The 22,332-nt window shown below is 54.6% G+C and overlaps 1 protein-coding gene across 1 annotated transcript; it reads left to right on the forward strand.

Annotated features, from left to right (window-relative positions):
• Positions 1-5,507: 5,507 nt before the first annotated feature.
• Positions 5,508-12,363, forward strand: LOC118177340. The gene is made up of 13 exons (XM_035344986.1): positions 5,508-5,713; positions 6,234-6,381; positions 6,480-6,736; positions 6,990-7,075; positions 7,895-7,968; positions 8,047-8,182; positions 8,397-8,497; positions 8,790-8,907; positions 9,113-9,183; positions 10,045-10,162; positions 10,610-10,724; positions 11,238-11,375; positions 12,030-12,363. Exons 1-13 carry the CDS (start codon positions 5,687-5,689, stop codon positions 12,120-12,122), a joined length of 1,482 nt encoding a protein of 493 aa, XP_035200877.1. The 5' UTR covers positions 5,508-5,686; the 3' UTR covers positions 12,123-12,363.
• Positions 12,364-22,332: the final 9,969 nt, after the last annotated feature.

A 22,332-nucleotide genomic window follows, 5' to 3' on the forward strand; every position in this document is an offset into this window, starting at 1 on the left:
CACCTGTCTGCTAAGCTGAGCATTCTTTTCTCTACAAAATGTGTTTTCTGTTTGCTTTTTTTTTTTTTTTTTTAAATATTGGTGTATAATGCTCTGTTGAAGGCATCACAGATTGACACTGGAATTTGAGGGCACAATGCCACTCTAGCCTGTGTGCAATTCTGTCACTTGTTTTGTTCCAAGCAGGGCCATGCTTGCCTCCAGGGTGCTCCAGGGCCTTGGACAGGCTTTACCAACTTCCAGGCAAGGCCCACGGTGTGGCCCCACATCACAGCCTCTAGTCTGGTGAGCATGACTTAAGCTGGTGACTTCTGGTACCAGAGGAAGGCTCCTGCCCCATGTAAATTTTTACAACTACAGAGTAGGTTCACTGCCCTCAAAGCTGAAGAGGAGGCATATATGCCTCCAAGCAAGGAATCCAACCCTAAACCACTTGTGTGGTTTACTGTGCAAGGCCACCAGGAAGAAACAGCAAGTCATTGTAATGAGTGACTCCATCTTGAGGGGACAGAGGCACCCCCCTGTCGCCTGACATGGACTGGAGAAGTTTGCTGCCTGCCAGGGTCCTGGATCCAGGATGTGGAGGGGCTGCTAGAAGTCATCTGGGACCTGTTTGCAGATCAGTGTCTGCCTGGGAGAGATGGGCTCAACCTCGCTAAGCAGGGCAAAGATATTTTCATCCACAGGATGGCCAGCCTCGTGAAGAAGGCTTTAAACTAGGAATGAGGTGGGAGGGAGTAACCAGCAGCACGCTGAGGAGCGTGGTGGACAGGGCTGCTGAGCAAAGGGCATGAGGTGACGTGCTAGGGAGGGATCACAAAATCAGCAGTGAGGGTTAAATGGAGTCCTCCAGCACTGCAGGTCAGCAAGGAAATGCCTACAAGGCACCATTGTGGAGAAATCCCCCAAACCTTTTCTAGGAACCCAGCGTGGTGGGGTGTGTCCCTGAAGTGCCTGTACATTGATGCACGTAGTATAAGGAATGAATGTGATGACTTAGAGGTGTGCGTACAGTTTCAGGGCCACAATTGTACTGGGATCACAGAGATGTGGCAGAATTGCTCCCATGACTGGAGTATTGCAATGGAAGGACATGGGATGGGCTGTTTGGGAACAGGCTGGGAAGGTGAGGATGGGGTGCTGCCCTCTGTGTGAGAGCTGCTGGAGCACAGAGAGCTCTGCCTGGGGATGGACAAGGAGCTGGCCAAGAGTTTGTGGCTTAAAATTAAAGGGAGGACAGGGCTAGGTGACATTGTAGTGGGACTCAGCTACAGGCCACCCGACAAGAACAAGCAGATGAAGCCCTCTACAGACAGATAGATGCAACCCCACATATGCAGGCCTGGTCCTTGTGGGGGACTTCAGCCACCCTGGGGTCTGTTGGAGGGACAGCACAGCAGGACGCCAGCTGTCCAGGTTCCTGGAGCACTTCCTCCTGCAAGGGACATGGAACCAACAAGGAGAGGAGCTCTGCTGGGCCTCGTGCTCAGCAGCAAGCTGGGGGTTGTGGGGAACGTGAAGGGAATTGTGGGGAATGTGGACTCCACCCTCTCATGGCTCCACCATGAGAGAAGGTGGAGTTCAGGAACCCTAGAGCAGGGAGGAAGGTGAAAGGCAAGCACACAGCTCTGCTTTAACATTGCTGATCCCACTCCTGCACATGCAGGCAGCGTCCCTGTATTCTTCTCAAGATACAGATCCCTGGTTCCTGTGCATTTCCTTCTCACACTTTACTTTGACCAGGAGTTCCTGATTCAGCCGTGCTGCTCCCTTGCCTCCCTTGCCTGATTTCTTACATGTGGGAATTGAATGCTCTTGTGCTCTAACAAAAAATGCCCGTAAAGACCTAACAGCTCTATTCTGCTCCTTTATTCCTGGGGACAGTTTTCCAGGGGCTACTAACTGCTAATTCTTTAAACTGGAAGTTCACTCTCCCAAAATTCAGGGTCTTGACTTTACACCTGGCCCTTGTCTCGCAGGACCATGAATTCCACCAGGCAGAGTCACTGCAGCCCAGGCTGCCAACAATCCTGACCTCTCCAATCATCTATGTTTGAAAGCAATATGTCCAGTAACACTTCTCTGGTTAGTCTCTCTATCACCTGCATTAAGAAATTAACCTCCATGCACTCCAGCAGTCTCTTGGACTGCTTGCAGCTTGCTGTGCTGCCTTTCTGGCAGATGTCAGGGTGGTTGAAGTCCCCCTGCAAGATCAGTGTCTGCATGCATGATGCTTCCTGTAGCTGAAGTAAGAATGCTCATAGCAGGCTCCCCTTTATGAAGCAGCCAGTCATAAGCACCGACCATGAGGTTTCTTTTGTTGGCTTGGCCTCTAATTTTTACCCACAAGGTCTCAACCTGACCATTGCTGCTTTCCAAAGCCAGCTCTCTGCAGTCAATCTACTTTTTCACATACGGGGCACCCACCTGTCCCTCCTTCCTTGCTTGTCCCTTCTGAACATTTTATAGCCATGCACTGCAGCGCACCAGTTGTGTGATTCATCCCACCAAGTTTCAGCAATAGTGATTAGATCAGAGCTTTCTAGCTACAGTGACTTCCGACACCTGTTTGTTACCCAAGCTACGTGCATTGCTGCAGAGGCTCTTCAGTCAGGCTATCAGCCATGTCACCTTTATAGAGGAGCACGCCCTAATTCCTTTGAGGCAATTCAAAGGAGTTTCACTATTCGATCCTAATGCGTTAGCAGCCCTTGCCTTTTCTCTGTTACTCAAGACTCCATCCCCTTCCCTGGCTCTGTCTAGTTTGAAGCTCTCCTTGTAAGTCTGGCCAGCTTGTTGGTGAAGACTCTTGCCCCCCTTGGTCAGGTGAAGCTCATCAGCTCCCAAAAGACCTGGATTGTCAAAGGTGAATCCATGATCATAGAAGCCAAAACTCTGGTGATGGCACCAGCCATAAAGCTGGGCATTCATCTGCATGATGTGTCGACTTGTGCCAGCACCTCTGGCAAGACGGAGATCATCGGGCACCAGCCCTCTCTCTTGTGCCCTCTGTGCTCTGAAGTCCTGCTCGATCTTTCCCATGTTTTGCTTTAACGTGTCATAGGTGCCCACACGGAAAAGAAGCAGGGGACAGCAGTATGTGATTTTACCTAGTAGTGGCAGTCTCTTTGTGACACCCCAGGATCTTGGTTCCTGGCCAGCAGCAGACTTCCCTCGACTGTGTCCCAGGTCGGCAGAGGGGTGCTGCGGTGCCTCTCAGCAGGGTCATCCACTACCAGCACTCACCACTTCCTTTTGCAGCCTTTGTTGTGTGCTGCTTGTGTGGTTTTTCCCTGAAAATCTTGCTCGTTATTTTTGTCCACTGCCAAGGCTTCACATGTGTTGCTGGTTGGTACATACATGGAAGAGGAGTGAGGTAATAACTTGCTCCCATGGGTCACCAGAGGCCATGGTGCCTCCTTCTCCAAGGTGCTGTCTGTTCGCTGTTGAGAATTTTCAGTAGTCCTTGGAGGTTGGTGCCACAGGGCCCTAGTACTTCCCCTTGGGAATCCAGAGAGGTCCCAGTTGACTGGAAGCTGGCAAATGTGGTCCCAATTTTCAAGAAGGGCAAGAAAGAAGATCCTGGCAATTACAGGCCTGTCAGTCTCACTTCAGTGACTGGCAAAATTATGGAGATTATTCTGGGATTTACTGAAAAACAGCTAAAGGACAACGCAGACATTGGTCAGAGCCAACACGGGTTCACTAGGGGAAGGTCATGTCTAACCAACATAATTTCCTTCTACAACAAGATCACCCAGCTAGTTGACCAAAGGAAGGCAGTTGATGTAATCTTTCTGGATTTCAGTAAAGTTTTCAATAGTGTCTCTCACAGTATCCTTCTGGAAAAAAACAACCAGAATACAGTTGAATAAAAGCATAATAAGATGGGAGACCGATTGGCTGATGGGTCAGGCCCAGAGGGTTCTTGTAAATAGGGTTACATCAGGCTGGTGACCTGTCACTGGTGGGGTTCCCCAGGGCTCCATTTTAGGAGGAGTCCTCTTCAATGTTTGCATGTGATTTGGATGTAGGACTTGAAGGGTTTTTGAGTGGGTTCATGGATGTTACCAAATTGGGTGGAGCTGTTGATTCCACTGAGGGTGGTGAGGCCTTGCAGAGAGATTTGGACAAATTAGAGAGCTGGGTAATCACCAACAGTATGAAGTTCAGCAAGAGCAAGGTTCTTTACTGAGAGGGTGGTTGGGCACTAGAGCAGGCACCCCAGGGAAGTGGTCACAGCGCCGAACCTGCTGGAGTTCAACAAGTGTTTGGACACTGCTCTCAGACACATGATCTGATTTTTTGGGGACCCAGGTACTGGATTCAATGATCTTTGTGGGTACCTTCCAACTCGGATGTTCTATGATTCTATGATTCCTTGCCCACAGGGAGATCCCGAGGGCAATGGGGACAGGAGGAGGGACTGGGTGGCCCAAAGGCACCCTGCAGAGCTCTGTGCTGGGACGAGCTGGCTGAGCAGGTCCCCTGATGACACATGGGGCAGAGCTGGTGCTGCACACATCAAGAGCATGCAGCAGGGAGGGATCTCTCCCGAGGCTGGTGAGTAACTGGAGGAGTAACTGGATTCGGGTTTCACTGGAACACAAGTGCTTCGAATTGCCACTTTAAGACACACAAAAAACCACACCCCAAGTGTACCGAGAACAGAAGGGGCAGAACTGCCCTCTGTGATGCAGTGGGGACCGATTGTTCCGTGTGGCTCCATGTGGCTGCCCCGGAGTCCTGGCTGTGGGGCTGTGCTTTGCCCCATCTCTGACACGGTCTGTGACAACATCACAGTGCTGTCATGCTTGAGGTCAGTGCGGGACACCTTATGTCACAGTGACAGCTGCCACATCGCCACATGCCCTGTCCCCGCTGTGCAGAAGTGCAGAGGAGCAGGAGAGTGGAGAAGGAGTTTCCTATTGGGAATCCCCACCACAAGGATGCAGTTTCCCTTTGTCAAGCTTCCCGCGCTGCGGGTGCTCAGCCTGGATGGTAAGGCCTTCAGGAGCTCTGCCACCAGTGTTACTGGGCAATATCAGTTCCCAAAATTGCAACTGCGGGGAGGGCTGGGGAGGAGTACAGGGGGCCCCAAGTGGTTGTCCCATATGGCTGAGGGGTGACAGTGGCAGGAAATCTGTGGTGACACTTCCCCAGGGAGAGGGTCAGCTCTGGAGATCAGCATTGGAAGGGACGGGCAGAGAAGAGAAGGGCAGGGGATCCTGTTGAAGGCAGGCTGACCTCCTTGCATTTCTAGAAACCACCTGAAATGCATGTGTTGGCAATCTGGGCTTTCCTTTCAACCAGCCTCGGCCTCTGGAGTTGCCCGCTGGCTCTTCTGGTCTTTCCAGATGGACAGAAGGGGCCTGGAGCTGGGGGGCTGCTTCCCCTTGCAGATGCCAGCTGGTGGGATGCCAGTGCCCAGGTCCCTTCTGCTGCCACTGGCTGAGCCCAGCCCTCTCTCAGGCTCAACCTGAGCCTGGGACCCTGAAGACCAAGAGTTGTGCTCTGCAGCCCCTGCGTGCACTTGCTCCTGCTGACACCTCTGCTGACCGCTGCACACGCCAGCTCCGTGCCTGGGAAGGTGCTGAATGGAGGTGGTCTTGCTGGCCCGGAGCCTGACGTGTCTCTCCCTTGCTTTTCAGATGTCATAAGAATTTGGGACAGTGTGTCCCAGTACATGCTCCAGCAGTTTACACTGAAAAAGGTGAGCTGTTCCTCCTGTTCCTCCTGGCATGTGGATGCTTTCCGCAGTTCTGGCAGCCCCACTGCCATCGAGTGCAGCCATCCACCCCCTTCTCTGAAATGCTCCTGAAGGGCATGGAGGTGGGGCAGCGCTGCTGCTGTGACATCCGATGCCAAGAAGGGAATGTGGCTCTGGTAGAAGAGAGGCTTCGAGTCTTCCTGGCACCTCCCAGCCCTCACTGCTGGAAGGCAGAGGCCCAGCAGAAAGCCTGGGACACTTCTCAGGGATCACTCAGCACCCCTCGAGCCTTACAGAGCTCCAAGATGCTTGTTTGACTTTTACTCTCCTGTGTTATAAGGGGGAAGAGGAGATAGGAGAAAAGAACGTGTCTTCTGCTCAGCAGCTCTTCTCCAACTCTTTCTGAAGGGCCCCACCCCACCTCCTCGCACCTCCAGAGCGGAGGAAGCACAGAATGCCAGCATCTCGCTCCGACGAGTCCATTTGTCCTGCTAAAAGCACTTCTGTTCTCTGCTCTCCGCAGGGTGTGGCCGTAGATGTGCTTGGCGTTTTCTACATACTGAGGAATCACAGCAGCAAGGTGAACAGGGACATGGTTGTGCCCAGGTTTCACCTGTCGGAGAGGGTCGCACAGGTGCAGGGGCTCAGCTACACCAGCAGCAACATCCCTGGTAGGCCGATGGCACAAAGCCTTTGCTAAGCCTTGCGGCGCCATCGGGCTGCTGAGCCGCTGCCCACCTGACGCTGTTCCTCTTTTGCTGTTTTCTAGATTATATCAAAGTTGTCCCCCTGGACTATTCTCAATTGTCACAACAGACATCCATTCCCGAGAAGCTGGTGAAGGAGTGTGTGAATGACATTGTGGTACTCTTCAGCTGGGGTGCCGGACTGGGGGAGGATTACGACCTTGTTTTCAAGGGCATCGGTTCTCTGATGAGCCGAAACAAGATCCTCACAATGAGATACCGCCGAGAGTTTCTCCTCGCCATTGATGGGACTGGAACTCTCTTGGAATATCTGCTCTCTGTAAGTTTAACGTTTTTTCCAGGGCTCTTTCTGAGGCTCAAGCCAGGCACCTCCCTAGTCTGGGATCCCACTCCCAGCAGCTTGGGGACAGAGCACAAGAGCAGGGCGAGTTCTGTTGTGCTGCCAGCAAAAGGGGTGCGGGGGGAGAGTTTCCTTGAGGGAGCTACGCTGAGCAGTGGCAAGGTGTGCTGCCTTTGTGGGCAATGGGATCCTTTCTCAGGCCTCATCTGCCACATCTCTGTCCTTTCGGCAGAACCCATGGACAAAGATTTGCGTGCTATCAGGCAAAGAACCTGACCCTTTCCACGTGCGTCCCAGTGGGATCCGCGTGCTTCCAGCGTGAGTACATGCACTTGTGCAGCCCTTGGCTCCTCAGCTCCTCCTTGGTAGGGCTGTTGCCAGAGCTGCCTGCTCCTGCGGATAGCCAGGAATCCTTCCGTGATGGAAGGACGGTCAGCTTCCTCCACGCGTGCTTTCTGTTTCTGGGCTCTGATTGTCCTCTCCTGCTTTAGTTTGGAGGAGGGATTGTGCTCTGCACTGCCAGCATGGATTGGACCTGGAGTGCAATTCAGGCATCCTTAGGCATCCTTTCCCATCGAGATTCATCTCCTCGTTCCCTTTCTTGGTGGGGTGGTGGCAAAAAGCATTTGAAAAGGCAGCTTCTCAAGCGTCCTCTCTCCTGGGTTGTACCTGAGGCCTCTCAAGGGTAGTTCAGCTGCTCAAAGGCCTGGTACAAGTCATGCTGGGGACATTTCCCAGACTCTCCTCAGACTGCAGTGAAGGAAAGGTCTCCTAAAGGCCTTCTTCTTCTTGCAGCAACAGAGAGTGGAGGAGGGACTTGGTGGCCCAAAGGGCAGCTCTGGGGTCCAGTGGGGCCCTGCAGAGCTCTGCGCTGGGATGAGCCCAGCTGAGCAGGTCCCCTGATGGCACAAGGGGCAGATCTGGCTTTGCACACATCAAGAGCTTGAAGCAGGGAGGGACTGCTGCAGGCCGAGGGGCTCCAGTCTGTGCCACCCAGTGAGAGCCCTCCAAGGTGGTAAATAGTCTGGACGCACTGCTTTAGCGATCTGGAGGCCCTGTAGTGACTGCCAGCTATCACTGTCACTGCCTGCTCAGGGGAGGTGGAGCCCTTTTTCCCAGCTCATGTCTTCTTTCTAGGTTTAAGATTAAGCTACCCCCTGGCAGAGAAGCTGAAGAGCTTTCCTCCACTGAGCGAGACAATGAGAAAGAAAGTAAGGACCGTCCAAGTAAGTACTGAGCAGGTCTGCACCTCTTCTTGTCCATGTGGTCATAAAGACGCTGTTCTCAAGAGGGGTCTTCTTTCCCAGGGGCAGGCAGCCCTCAGGCTAAGCATCTCAAGCACCAAAAGAAACGTCCACTGAGCAGCCTGAAAGTGGCGAAGGACAAGAAAGGGCAACAGGACAGTATAAGGAAGACTCTGGACAAGTGAGGCTCTTGGGCAAGCGAATGAGGGCAATGGGATGGTCTGGTAGTCATGGCAGCGAGAGATTTCTCTTGGACATGCCATCTGTATTAGCTCTGAAAGGCTATTAGCACATCTCAGAAGGGCTGGCGTTTGCCAGACAGACTGCAGGTGTACGGCAGTGTTTTGTGAGACATGGGGGTCAGCCTCATTCCTTTTCACCTTCTGTCCATCCAGCAATGAGTTTAGCATACTGTTAGCCAACCTGCGGACAAACTATGAGGCTGAAAAACAGGCAATCTTGGCAGAAGACCTGGCTAAGGAGAGAGAGAGTGAAGGTAATGCAAGCCCAGACTACCCAAATCATGCCCGCTGCCCCAGGTTGCAGCTCCTCTGCAGGACACTTCCCCACGCCACCCCATTCCCGAGCAGATCTTGCCGAGTGCTCTTTCACTTGAGCACTGTCACAGGACCAAGAGCCTCCTAGGAAATATGACTCCAGCAGGGTCGCTGCTGCAGAAAGCATCCCAACAGTACCCAGCAGTTCCACAGGCACCTCTGGTCTGAGCTGCCCCAAAGATGTGGCTTTGGCCTGGAGGTCTGAAGGCCTTTCTCATGTCTTGCTTCAAGGGCATCTTCCCAAGAAGCCCCTGCTGCCCCAAAGGAGGCTTTCCCTCGTGAAGCTTCCTGTGCCGAAACCAGAGGACGGATGGGGAGAGCAAGCTGCAGGAGACAAGCCCCCTGAGAGGTGAGAGCTTTGGAGAGATGCAGCAGGCACCGGTGTGCCCTGGTCCTGGTGGCAGGGAGATGTTTGTGTTGGCCACGTCACCTCCGTCAGCTCGGGAGAGCTCTTTGGATGTGTGCGCGTTTCCTGCTGGAGGGCCCAGCACAGCGTGGCTCCGTGAGACCCCTGCATCGTGTCAGCTTCAGCTTTGTGCCCGTCTTGTTCCCAGGTCTGAGCCCAGCAAAGGACCATCTGCCACTCTGGGGCTGCTCCAACGCCCCCATGGAAAAGAAGGCATAGGTAAGGAAGGTGAGAAAGGAGAGGTAGCGGATGGGTCCCGGCACAGGCTCGTGGGCTTCCCTCGTGCCTTAGTGTGTGCAGAGGCAGCCAGGGCTCTGTGTGGTTGCTGGGACAGCAAAATGTCTCTCAGACGGCTGGGTTTGCCCCAGAGGGTCCATCTTCAGGGCTCACAGGTTGGGAGCTGGTGACTCAATCCCTCCTGGTGGAACTGCTCCCAGGCTGCTCACAAACAGGGCCCTGTGTAGACGGTGCCCCTTGGAGTAAAGGTGTCCCTGAGAGCAGTGCAGGCAGGCAGGAATCTCCTCCCCATGCCTGATGCCATCTGCCCCACGCAGTCTCTGTGAAGTCTCCAGCACTCCCTGGCAGGCCCTGCTCCTCAGGAGATATCCTAGAGAAATGAATACCAGACAAAGAAAACCCAGGGGTGAGAGTTGCTCTCTGGACCTGCAGAGTTGGATGAGATAAAGGGGTCTCAGGGGTCTCCACCCCACAATGAAATGTGACTCCATGGCCATTGGGGTCGCTGCCGCAGAAAGCATCCCAACAGCAGCTCGGCATGAGCTTCTGGTCTGAGCTGCCCCAAGGACATGGCTTTGGCCTGAAGGTCTGAAGGCCTTTCACAGAATCACAGAATAGTCTAGGTTGGAAGAGACCTCCAAGATCACCGAGCCCAACCTCTGACCTAATGCTAACAAGTCTTCCACTAAACCATATCCCTAAGCTCTACGTCTAAACGTCTTGTAAAGACCTTCAGGGATGGTGACTCAACCACTTCCCTGGGCAGCCTATTCCAGTGACTAACAACCCTTTCAGTAAAGAAGTTTTTCCTAACATCCAACCTTTCTCATGTCTTGCGTCAAGGGCATCCTCCCAGGAAGCCCCTGCTGCCTCAAAGGAGGCTTTCCCAGGGGACGCTTCCTATGCTGAAACTAGAGGACGGACAGGGAGAGCAAGCTGTGGAAGTCAAGTCCCCTGAGAGGTGAGAGAGATGGAGAGACGCAGCAGGCACTGGTGTGCCCTGGTCCTGGCAGCAGGGAGATGTTTGTGTCGGCCACACTGGTGGGCAAAAGGGCATGGAAGTTTTCCTGCAGGAGATAACTGGCAGTGCTTCTTTTCTCCCTACGTCCCTGTCCCCTTCTTTCACGCTGTCCCTGCAGCCCTAAGCACAGCAGCGTGACCACCTGACAGTCTTTCAAGTCACTGTCAGCTGGGGCCTTTGCACAAGACCATCATCTCAGATGACGCTGTCTTTCTCTTTGTCCCACTCAGAGAGGGCTTAGTCCTGAGCACCCCTTTCTCTGTCTTTGAGAACACAAATCATTGGCTACACAGCCCTGCTGAACAACACATTGCAGAGGCACGGGCTCGCAAAGTAGATGCAAGTATATTTGGTGGAGTCCCAACACTACCCACTTTGTATTTTTAGTGTGCTACCAGCCATTGAGAGGGACAATTCAAAGGAGGGCAAGAACAAAATGGCACACTGCATCAGGAGGAAAACTGAAATCCCTGCCTGCAAAGGCCATCAGAGAGTAGGACAGGTACGTGGTTTTGCCCCATATCACTTCTGCACTGTATTGAGGAGTGGAGAAGTGCTGATGGTCATGCCCAGAAGACTGGAGAGGGTCCAAAGGAGGGTCATGGAGATGATCAAAGGGCTGGAGAATCTGCCCTATGAGGAGAGACTGAGGAATCTGTCTTTTCACCCTCGAGAAGTGAAGGTTTGGGGGGACCTCATCACAGTATTCCAGTATTTAAAGGGTGGCTACAAAGCCAACAGAAGCTCTCCTTTCACAAGGGGAAACATGGAGAAGACAAGGGGCAGTGGGTATAAGTTGCACTGAATGAAGTTTTGTCTTGCTATAAGGTCTTAGGACCAACGGGGAGCAGTTAGGTGTCCACAGAAAGGAAGAAGACGCTCCCTGTTGCGCCTTGTTCAGAGCAGGGGATTTTTTGCTAACGGCATTAGGAGCGGGATGCTCAGAACAAGGCACAGGAACCCCCCCAAGCCCTGAGATTAACTTTGTCTGTTGTGTGTGTCTGTGGCCCCCCAGGAGGTCTGCTACCTGTGCATGCAGCAAGAGGAACAAACTGTGTGGGCAGCCCTGCTGAAGCAGAAGGAAGAGCAAGAAAGGGCTGAGTGGGCAGAACTGCAGGCCTGGCAGGCCAGGATGGCAGCGCTGCGCGCCCAGGTACTGGCAGTAACCTCAGCCACACAGAGGACTGGCATTTCTCTCCCCTCACAGGGATGCTGAGTTATTTCCCCAAAACCCTGGGGGCAACTCACTGCTGTCTCTGAGTCTCCTCTGCTCCTGCCCAGGAGAGAGAATTGGTCAAAACCAGACTCAGTGGACAATTTGTCAACTAGCAGACAAAAACAGCCCTCTCCTTCCTACCTTGAACATGGGGAGGCTCCACCAAGGCTGCCAGCCCTGGCATTGGAGCAGCAGCTCTCCCAGGCAAGGGCTATCCCAGCCCCGGGAAACTGCCTGCAGGGTAGAGCTGGGCGCAGGACAGTTCTTCGTGCTCGCTTGTTCTGCTACAGGCATGATGTACTGCTTTGCCCCTCCTAGTACAGTGAAGTTTTTGTCTGATTTGTGACCAAAACCTCTGGACTTCACCAGCCACCCTGACATAAAAAGAAATAAATTTGTTCCTTTGGCTTCAGTGCTTGAAAGATGAAGCCTTCAATGCTCTAGGAAGAGCAGACCAGGCTGCGTGTCTGGAGAAAGGCTGTGTGATCTCCAGGTGCCTCCTGTGCTGTGCTGTGCAGGGATTGTTCCTTTGATGGCCCCTCAAGCCAAAACACACTCCTTTTTTTTTTTCTCTCCCTCATTGTATAACAGAGAGCACGTGCTGCACGGAAGCTGGAGATTGCTAAAATACCCAAAACAGAGAAAAGAGAATACAACAACGATGACCTGGTAAGAAGTTTATAAAAAGAAAATGAGGTCCCCAGCAGGTAACTGCTTTGTCTCAGCTGTGCCACCTGGGAAACGCAGCGAGCCCCTGCTCTGACCCTGGCACCTCCATGGGGACTTGCAGCGGTGATTCTCCAAAGTCCCCCAGCACATCTGCAGTGTCCCTGATGCAGTCCCCCACTGGGATGGTGCTTCTGGGCACACTCATTTGCCCGCTGCTTGATAAGCCTCTCTCTCTCTCCAGAGATCCTACTGGTCCCCTCCTCCCTCCTACACCATAAGAATGGAGTATGACAGAGAGCTCCAGGAGAGGAGGGAGGTGTGGGGAAAGGAGCTAAAGCATATACGAGTGAAGACCTCACTGCAGTGGTAAGTGTGCACAGCTCCTGCCGTGTCCTGGTTCAGTGGCAGCGAGACAGCGTTGGTCAAGGACCCTGTCCCTGGCACAACTCAGGGGCTGCACGCAGCATCCTGCAATTTCTCCTGCCCTGGGCATGTCCCTTCTTACCTCTGGCCCCAGGTACCTCTCTACAGCTCCAAGTGAATGCTTAGGGCTTCTAACCTGAGGGATGCGGGAAAAAAAGGAACCATGGGTGTGAGGGCTGGGGCAGGCCAAGGGCAGGAGGGGCCTGAGCCAGAAGGTGAGAGCAATGTTGTCCCTCTTGCAGCCATCAAGCACTGCCAGCCATCCAGGCAAAGTTTTAGAGGTGGACGGAGCTGGCTGGGGAAGAGCAGAAGAACAGAAAGAGCAAAACCCATTCAGGGCTCATGACAAGAGTGTGCCTGGTTCCTCTGGTGTGTCCGAGCAGGGCTGGTGCTTTGCCTTCCTGCAGAGGGAGGAGGCACCAGCAACACCATCTGGCTGCAGAATGACACCACTGTGAAGGAATCCCGTTGTTTCCACCTAGCAGAATGGGTCTCCCCAGCCGTCCGAGGTTCACCCAAAGAGTCAACTCTTGGTTAAAGCAGCAGGAATGTAATAGGACACACATATCAGCTCGAGCCAGGTGCCTCCAAGGAGGGACCTGGCCCAGCACTTTCCCTGGCTTCCTATACCCGTACAACCTTCATTTTATCCGTTATACTCAGTTCTGAATATATATATACGTTTTGTTCCTTCAGATTGGTGGTTCGTTGCAGGACAGGATGGCTTCTGTTACCTCCCAAGGCAAGGTGGCTTCTGTTATCTTGCAGGCCCTGGTCAGCACGTCCCCCCTTCCTCATCAGTGCCACCCAGGCCCCCACACAATGCCACTCACTGGTGCTCAGTCAGCACTACATACCAGGTCATGCAGAGCTCAGGCCGTGGCCTAAGGCTTCACTAAATTTACTCTACTAATGTGAAACAACAGCCACCTGAATTCATAGAATGGCTTGGGTTGGAAGGGACCTTAAAGATCATTTAACTCCAACCCCCCTGCCATAGGCAGGGAACCCACTGGATCAGGTTGGCCAAGGCCCCATCCAGCCTGGCCTTGAACACCTCCAGAGATGGGGCAGCCATAGCTTCTCTGGGCAACCCATTCCAGTGCCTCGCCACCCTCTGAGTGAAGAATTTCCTCCTAATTTCTAATCTACATCTGTTCTCTCTGCGTTTAAGACCATTCCCCCTTGTCCTATCATTATCTACCCAAGTAAAGAATCCCTCTCCATCCCTAAGACCCCTTTAAGTACTGAAAGTCCACAATGAGGTCTCCCGAGAGCCTTCTCCAGGCTGAACAAGGCCAGCTCTCTCACTCTTTCTTCATAGGAGAGGTGCTCCAACCCTCTGATCATCTTTGTAGCCCTCCTCTAGACTTGAATTCCTTACATACCAGCACCTTGTTTCTCTTATAGTGTCCTCCCTTTGTTTTTATGAGCATCCCTGCATTCTGTAATACATAAATTTCAAACATTCACTCTGCCTCTGTGTTTTTATGTATAAGCTCCACACACGTGCACAGAGGATTATAGGAAGCAAGCACACCAAGACTAACATTATAATCAATACAAGGATTGGATGTAACGTAAGATTTCAAACCCCGGTAGTAGTGGAAGGCCATCCCAATAGTACTTCCCACCAGGGGTATCCACCATCCTTCTTAACCCTCTCCAGAACATGGTGTATTTCCCTTGTATCATGATGGACAGTGATAAAGATTTTCTGTCCATTATCTCATATATGCTCTTATAATTTGTGTAAATCATTGACTATATATGGTCCTTCCCATTTTGGGTCTAGCTTGGTTTTCTGTGAAAATATTTTAATTACTACCTCATTCCCTGGCTGCATGCCATGCACCTGTAATCTGGGTGGTACCAGCTGATACCACTGTGCATATTTATGTCTGCTCTCAGCTTTGGCAACTACATTATGGATTGGGTTACTCATTCATCTCTGTCCAACAGGCTGAGCTTAGCTGGGATAAAAGTTCATGGTATAGCCAAATGTCTAACAAAGAGAATTTTGGCTGGCGTTAGCCCTAGGGATTGCTTTGGGCATTCCAGACTTCCCATATGGCTAAGTTCAGGGCTTCTGGCCACCTTAATCCTGTATGGATACATATTTTTGCTATTTTCTCTTTTAATGTCTGATTCATCCACTCCACCATTTTGAGGTGGGTGATATGGAGTGCGTAGGTCCTGTTTGATCCCTAAGATTTTATAAAGTTGTTTTATGAGGCTGGCCATAAAATGAGTCCCTCTGATTCGATCATTTGTGAGACTTCTTATCTTGGAATTATATCATTTAACAGAGCTTTAGCTAACCCATTTTACACTGGCCTTTCTTGTAAGGAAAACTGCAGACATCCAGACATCCATCCAGACAATTGATCTGCTGTTAGCAGTAGATTTTTTTTAACCATTTTCTGGCAGCATATCTGCATGGCCTATCTGTAGTCCTTGAAAATGGAATTAAGCCCACAGCCGGTCCCAAATACACAGGTGGGTCTCATAACCTCATTGACAGGTTGGGCAGCTATTGGTTACCCTTTTGGTGACTGCATACACTCCTGGTGCTGCCCAAACATTTTGCACTTGATTAGTAACAAGGGCAACATTGTGGAGGTGTTTGTTCCTTTGCATTTCAAGCATATGCTGTGAAAGTTCACCACGCCACTGTTCCATGAGACTGCCCATGAAGACACCCCTATCACAAAACAGACAGAGCAAGCACGGTGTGCCTTGGGAACCATTCCTTGGAAGGGGTTAGTCCTGGAAGGTGTCCCAAGCACAGTAGTGCCTCAGTCAGTTGGCAGAGAGAAGCAGAAAAATTCTGGAAACACATCACCGTCCAAACAGACCTGAGAGGTGGGCACACAAGGACTGTGTGAGGTTCAACAAGGCCAAGCACAAGGTGCTGCACTGGGTCAGGGCAGTCCCAGACATCAGCATAGGCCGGGGGTGAGTGAATTGAGAGCAGCTCTGCTCAGAGCTGGACTTGGGGAGATTCTTGTAGATGGCAAACTCGACAGTACTCCCCTCGTGTCCTGCTCTGGTGAGGCCACACCTCGAGTGCTGTGTTCAGTTTTGGGCCCCTCACTACCAGAAGGACATCGAGGCCCTGCAGCGTGTCCAGAGAAGGGCTGTGAAGCTGGGGAAGGGCCTGGGACACAAGTCCTGTGAGGAGCGGCTGAGGGCACTGGGGTTGTTTTGTCTGGAGAAGAGGAGGCTAAGGGGAGACCTTATTGCTCTCTGCAACTCCCTGAAAGGAAGCTGTGGGGAGGTGGGGGTCGGCTGTTTCTTGCAGGTAAGTAGTGATAGGACTGAAGGGAATGGCCTTGAGTTGCACCAGGTGAGGTTTAGGTTGGAAATTAGGAGACATTTCTTCTCAGAAAGAGCAGTCAGGCAGTGAAACCTTGTGGTTGCCCAGGGAGGTGGTGGTGAAGCCAGGGATGGAAGAATGGGGGCTTGCTTAATCATATTAACAATTTCTAGATAAAACAATCATAATTATTAAAGCCAGGAATGGAAGAATGGGGGCTTCCTTAATCACATTAAAAATAGATGTTGCTGAATGTCTTTACTGTGCAAATTAACTGAAACAAGGAGCCTTGGGGCTCTTCACAAAGGATGGTTCCTGACAAAAATGGGGAACCTGTCTCAAAAACCAGCTGAGACTGACCTTGTGGTTTGAACATGAGCCAAGGAGCAGCTGAGTCTGCACAAAGGCAGGAGGTCAACTAGTGGTGATGAAGAAGAGTTATCAGCCTTCATCCCCATGACCCCCGGCAACCACCACCAGAAGGCACTGTGCAAGCACAGACGGGAAGAGTTTATGGAAATGACTTCTTGGAACTAATTTTAATACGAAGCGGGGATAGGTTATGAATATGTATAGGTGTACTGGGAAACTTCATGCATATGTAACTCTTTACTGCATATAACCATGGCAAGCTGCCGCGTTGGTGCGCACATGCCTCTGGGAGCTATCCCGCATGTGCCCGGTGCCGAAATAAACCAATACCTACTTTATAACTCATTTGCTTTTAGTTGTAGAGTTCTTCCACGAATCAGTGGAGTCACCGTCCCTGGGGGTGTTCAAGGAAAGGTCGGACGTGGTGCCTGGGGACGTGGTTTAGAGGGTGGCGGTGGTAGGGGGATGGTTGGGCCAGATGATCCCAGAGGTCTTTTCCAGCCTTAATGACTCCATGATTTGCCAGCACGTCCGCTTGCAGTCCAAAAAGCCAACCGCATCCCGGGCTGCCCCAGGAGGAGCACGGACAGCGGGCTGATGGGGGAAGGCTTTGGGGAAAACCTCACTGCACCCTGCCATGACCTAAAGGGGCCTCTGTGGGAGTACTAGGGCAAGGGGGGCAGCTTTAAACTCAGCCAGGGTAGGTCTACACCAGGAATCGGGAAGAAGATCTCTGCTACGCGCGTGGCCAGGCCGCTTGGGGCCAGCGGAGCACCCCCCCCCCCCCCGGGGCTCCCCAGCATTAGGCTGCGCGCCGCGGACTACATCTCCCAGCGTGCCGCGGGGCGCTGCGCATGCGCCCTGCGCGCGGGGCAGTGCTCGCCTGGTGCCCGCAGCGCCCCCTGCCGGCCGCCGCCGGGGGGAGGCGCCGGGCCCGGGCCCTGGGGAGGGGGCTCCGGGCTCTGAGCGCCCCTGCGGGGTCCTGGGGGCCCTCGGGCCGAGGCCACGTCCTGGGGGCAGCGCAGACCAGGGGCTGCCAGGTGCCGCTGGGGTGCAGCGAAGGAGCCCTTTTGCCGAGACTCCCCCTTCTTCAGCCCCAAACTTGGCTCAAGCAGGGCCCCCCGGGGCCGGTTGCCCGAGGAGTTTTGAATGTCTCCAAGGATGGAGACTGCGCCGTGTGGCTAGGAGGAACCAGGCTTGTGAGGAGCGGCGGCGGGAGCCCTGGTTCTTGAGCTTGAAGAAGGGCTCAGGAGAGACCTCAGTGTGAATGACAATGGCCTTAAGGGAGGTTGGAGCGAGGTGGGGATCAGGCTCTGCTCCCGGGGATAGGACAAGGGGAGATGGCCTCAAGTTGCACCAGGAGGGGTTTAGGTTGGGCGTTAGGAGACATTTCTTTACCGAAAGGGCTGTGTGGCATTGGAAAGGGCTGCCCAGGGCAGTGGTTGAGTCACGATCCCTGGAGGTCTTCAAGGAACATGGATTTGTGGAGCTTGGTAGCATGGTGTAGTGGTGGGCTTGGCAGTACTGGGTTAAGGTTGGGCTGGATGATCCCAGCGGTCCTCTCCAGCCTGGCCGATTCCCTGACCCGATGACACGGCACTGGTCCTTCACGCCTGCCAGCCCACGCGGCCATGGCAGAGGAGCGGACAGGAAAAGTCTGAGGACAGAGGAGGAGATGTGCCGTGGGGAGCACATACGCTGGTCTCCCCCTGCAGCTGCCTTCAGCGCTCGCCCCGGAGCTTGGCTCAAGCTTCTCGAGGTCCCAGCTGGAGCTGGCTGCAGCCAGACTACAGCAGGGAGCTCCCCGGGGTCTGTTTATTTACCAGGCTTCCAGTGGCATGACTAGCAGCTTTCTTTTATGAATATAACGTGGTCTGGAAGCCTGTGTTGTTGGTGGTTTTAATGCAAAGGATTAGGTCTCGTCTCCCAAGCGTGGGGCCTAAAAAACATTCAGAAGAAGAAATGAAAACGTCTGTTAGCTTCAGTGGGCGAGGGATGGAGCCTTGAATTTTGACAGGGTGGAGAAAAGTGGCCTCAGAGCTGGGCGCTGCGGAGCTGGCTGTACAAGCACTAGAGGGCTCCCGGGCTCTTTGGTGGCATGGCCAGTATTCACACCCCTGGACGGGAACCGCCGTGGGATTTGCCTGCCTTGTTCCTGCTCTGCAAACTGCCCTTCCCTGCCCCGACTCTGGTGCCGCGAGTGGCACCCAGGTGGTGCCTTGCAGGCTGCTGAGGCAGCTCCTGGCTCCCAGCCCCGGCATCCCAGCCAACAAGACTGCTCCTCGCCACAGGTTTCTGTGGCCAGGGCAGAGTTCGCAGTGGCTCCTCTCGTGCTGGGTGGTGTGGGCACGGGATGGAGGCTCCGACCATCCCCTGCTTCCCCTGCGGGTGAAGCAGCAGTCCGTGACACCCCAAGAATTGCCACCGGGCTGCCCCTGGCCCAGGAACAGCAGGGAGGAGAGGGTGAGAAGGCAAGCAAAGAGAAAACCAGCTTCTGGGAGGAGGCTCCTGGGAAGGAGGCTTCTGCCTCCGCACCTGCAGCAGGGACGGGAACAAAGCAGCCCCGTGGCCGGGGGCAGCAGCACTGCCATGAGCGTGTCCGGGATCCCACGGCTGGGGGGGCCCCCTGCTTTCCCCTGGCACAGGGCTGCCCTGGGCACCTCCGACACCGGTGTCCAGCAGCCCCCAGCCGGGGCCTGAAGCTTGTCTGGTGTTAGCGAGGGTGGCAGGGGGGCAAAGGGAGAGTTTGGGCAAGGACAGGCACAGGGACAGCGGGGAGGCCCAACAGCAGCCCTTGGGGTGGCCACGCACGTGCAGCTCACGTGTGGGTGTGGGTGTGCAGGGAGAGGAGAACAGGAGCCCAGGGGAAGGGATCTGAGCAGGAATGGTGGCAAGCAGTGTCTTGTCTCATGCAGGGGGAATGGAGGAGGGGTAAGCATGTGGGGAGAGCAAGAAGGGATTCGGAGCATCCCAAGAAAGGAGGAGATGTGAGAGCTCCAGGCTGGAGAATAAATGGGATGTGAGCACAAAGGAACAGGATGTGGGTGCTCAGGGATGTGAGCAAGCAGGGCGGGCACTGGGGCATGCCCAGGGCTGGGAGGACGGAGGGGACGTGAGCTTGCCTGGAGGGCACGGTCTGCTTTGCATCCACTCTCCCAACGGGAGAGGGCACCAAGTCCAGGAACACATGGCGAGGGCCGGGGGGCAAATTCAGAGACAGGTCATGTGAAGGATGGGCCCACACCACAAAGGCGTTTCTTCCCTAGGCTGCTGAGCAGCTGGAGGCGGCTGTTTGGATTTGGGACTTCGCTGAGCGCCACGTGCTTGGATTGCCATTTCTGAACAACCAGAGAAGAAACACCGTGGAGATATTTGGGAGCAGAAAGGGCAGAACTCAGCAGGGACCGCTTGTCCTGTATGGCTCCAGGTGGCTGCCCAGGGTCCTGGCTGCGGGACCAGACTCTGCCGGTGCCTTGTCCTGGCAGAAGTCCCGGCACCAAGGGTTACCGCGTGCGTCACAGCGAGTGCTGGCCCCGAGCTCCTGGCTGGTGAAGGAGCTGGAGGCACTCGGGTGGCTGTGCTGGGTCCCCCGGGGGGACAGCTGGCCCTGGCTGGGGAGAGCCTTTGGGAGAGGGTCAGCCCTGGAGATCAGCAGGGGATGGGGAGGGAAGGGCAGAGGGTCCTGCCAGAGGCAGGCTGACATCCCTGGGTCTCCAGGGACCACCTGAAACTCCTGTGGTGGCAATCTGGGCTTTCCTTTTAACCAGCCACAGCCTCTGGCTGTTCCCCGCTGGCTCTTTTGGTCTTTACAGATGGACAGAAGGGGCCTGGAGCCAGGGGCTGCTTCACCAGGACGAGGAGAAAAAGGGTCCTTGAGGCAGTCCAGGTGAAAGCCTGGCTGGGAGCAGCTCTGCAGAGCAGCTCGGCAGCGCCATGACCCCATTCAGTTCTGCTGGGGCACCCCGAGCACATTTGGGGCACCTCTGCTCCCCGAGCCCAGGCATTTCTGCGAGCCCCTCGCTCCCCAGCTCCTCCTCCCTAATCACACTGCAATGTGGGAATGCCCCATGCCCAGGAGGATTTCAGGCTCAGCAAATCACACCCGGCAGACCGTGGCCTTGGAAAAGCAAACTGCATCAGTGCCTCGAGCTCGGGATTTACAGACTCACCGTGTTTTATGGGGCAGGGAGACGGAGCCATGATTTTGTACATGAGACGGGCACGGTCTGGAACGGTGACTCGCAGGTAGCTTCCCAGCAGCTCTCTCTGCTCCAGTGCCTTAAGTGGCATTAATGTCCACGTTCGGGCATCTGTTTTATGTCCAGGGCTGCGCTCCTGGAGCAGAAGCCAGCGCTGCTGCAGGGCTGCGAACCTGGCGCGCTGGGTCTCACGGCCCCGCTGCTCAGGAAGGGGAGCTGTAGGGCAGAGCTGCTGCGGGTCCCGGGTAGCCCCACACAGCCCTGGCTGGACCCGCAGGCACTGCCCTTCTCTTGCCCTGCTCAGCTGTCCCCACGCTGCTGCGGAGCCGTCTGTCCCTGGGCCATAACCTGGTGATAGAGCTGTGGGTACGGCCACCGGTACGGGTGTTGGTACACGACTTCACGGCTTGTCTTACTGAAACAGAACAGAGTCTACCATTCCTCATTTTACCCCCGGCACCAGCATGGAAGTGCATTTAACACCCGCTGTTAACTCCAAATCGGGGCCCTATGGTATCCAGGGAAGGTGAGTGCAGGCAGACGTGCCCGTTTCTCTCCGTGACCCCTCCCCCAAACCTGCTCAGCACATTGTGAGCCCGTTAGGGCGACTGGATGTGGCCACAAGCAGCTCTGGCAGGTTCAGAGGGCGCAGGGGAGGTTGTCGTGGCCCAGCACCGTTGGATTTGACTTCAGCTAAACCAACGATTCGTCAATTAAAATCTTGGGGTCAGCAGGGACTGGAGACAACACTCTAGACGTGGTGCCATGCCCTGATCTCGCGGCACTGTTCCCAAAGCCTTGCTGACCAGGCCCCTGCAGCCGGAGGTCCCACACATTGTTGTGGCCCCGGAGCCCTCCACAGTTCCTCTGGGTGCTCAGGAGGTCACATCCCTGCCTCTACACCCTGCTCCACCCCATGTCCAGGCAGGTCCCCCACCAAGTCACCTTACTTCATCCCTACCCTCCCAGTAAGCTGACGGCAACGGCTTGGTGGAAGTCTGGAGAGGTGGGAGCGCATCTCCTCCCTCCGTGGGGCTGGGGATAGCCACGAGCCATGCTGGGAGCAGCTCAATTTTGGGGGAACCTTTCTGCCTCAAAACCCAAGCCTGGCCCTCTCCCTCTCTGCAAGGAGCCCCCTTGGTCAGAGCCCCCCGGTACGGCTGCGTCTTGTCCCTGGGAGCCCGGAGCTGGACCCAGCACTGGTGACATGGCTCAGCGGGGCTGAGCGGAGGGGAAGCATCACCTCGACCTGCTGCAGTGCTTTTCCCAGCGCAGCCCAGGATACCGGTGGCCTCCTTTGCCACAAGGCACATCGCTGGCTCACGTTCAGCTTGCTGCCCACCAGGACCCCATGTCCTTCTCCGCAGAGCTGCTTCCCAGCCAGATCCAACTGAAATGACTCTGGGGCCGTTCCTCCCTGGGCGCAGGGCCCGGCATCCCGCCTCGGAAGGTCAGGAGGTTCCTCACAGCCCATTTCTCCAGGCCGCCGCGGTTCCTCTGGATGGCAGCACAGCCCTCTGGTGCGTCAGCCGCTCCTCCCCATCCTCTGTCATCAGCAAAGCTGCTGAGGGTGCACCTGCCCCGCGCTCAGGTCACCAACGAAGGCGTTGGACAGTACGCACTCCAGCTGCACTTTGTGCCATCGAACCCAGCAGTTCTGTTTTCATTCCACCTCGCTGCCCGCCTACCTAACCGGTCCCTCATCACTTTGTGTATGGGGATCTTACGGCCGGCAGCGTGAAAACCTTGCTGAAGCAGAGGGGAACAACAACAGCCACTGCCCTCCTCTCCCACCCAGCCAGCCACCTCGCTGGGCGGGCTGTCAGCTTGGCTAAGCTCGATGTCGCCGGTGCAAGTCCACGCTGACCACTGCTCATCAGATTTTTCTTTGCCCGGAATAGTTTCCAGGAGG

Source organism: Oxyura jamaicensis, chromosome 22 (assembly GCF_011077185.1).
Source record: "Oxyura jamaicensis isolate SHBP4307 breed ruddy duck chromosome 22, BPBGC_Ojam_1.0, whole genome shotgun sequence".
NCBI lineage: Eukaryota > Metazoa > Chordata > Aves > Anseriformes > Anatidae > Oxyura > Oxyura jamaicensis.

Bases quoted from the DNA above. Each gene is read 5' to 3' on its own strand.
- LOC118177340 (XM_035344986.1), top strand. From the start codon at position 5,687: ATGCTCCAGCAGTTTACACTGAAAAAG. The intron at 8,183-8,396 runs GTGAGGCTCTTG...CTGTCCATCCAG, and splicing joins ATAAGGAAGACTCTGGACAA to CAATGAGTTTAGCATACTGT. The intron at 8,498-8,789 runs GTAATGCAAGCC...TCTTGCTTCAAG, and splicing joins TAAGGAGAGAGAGAGTGAAG to GGCATCTTCCCAAGAAGCCC.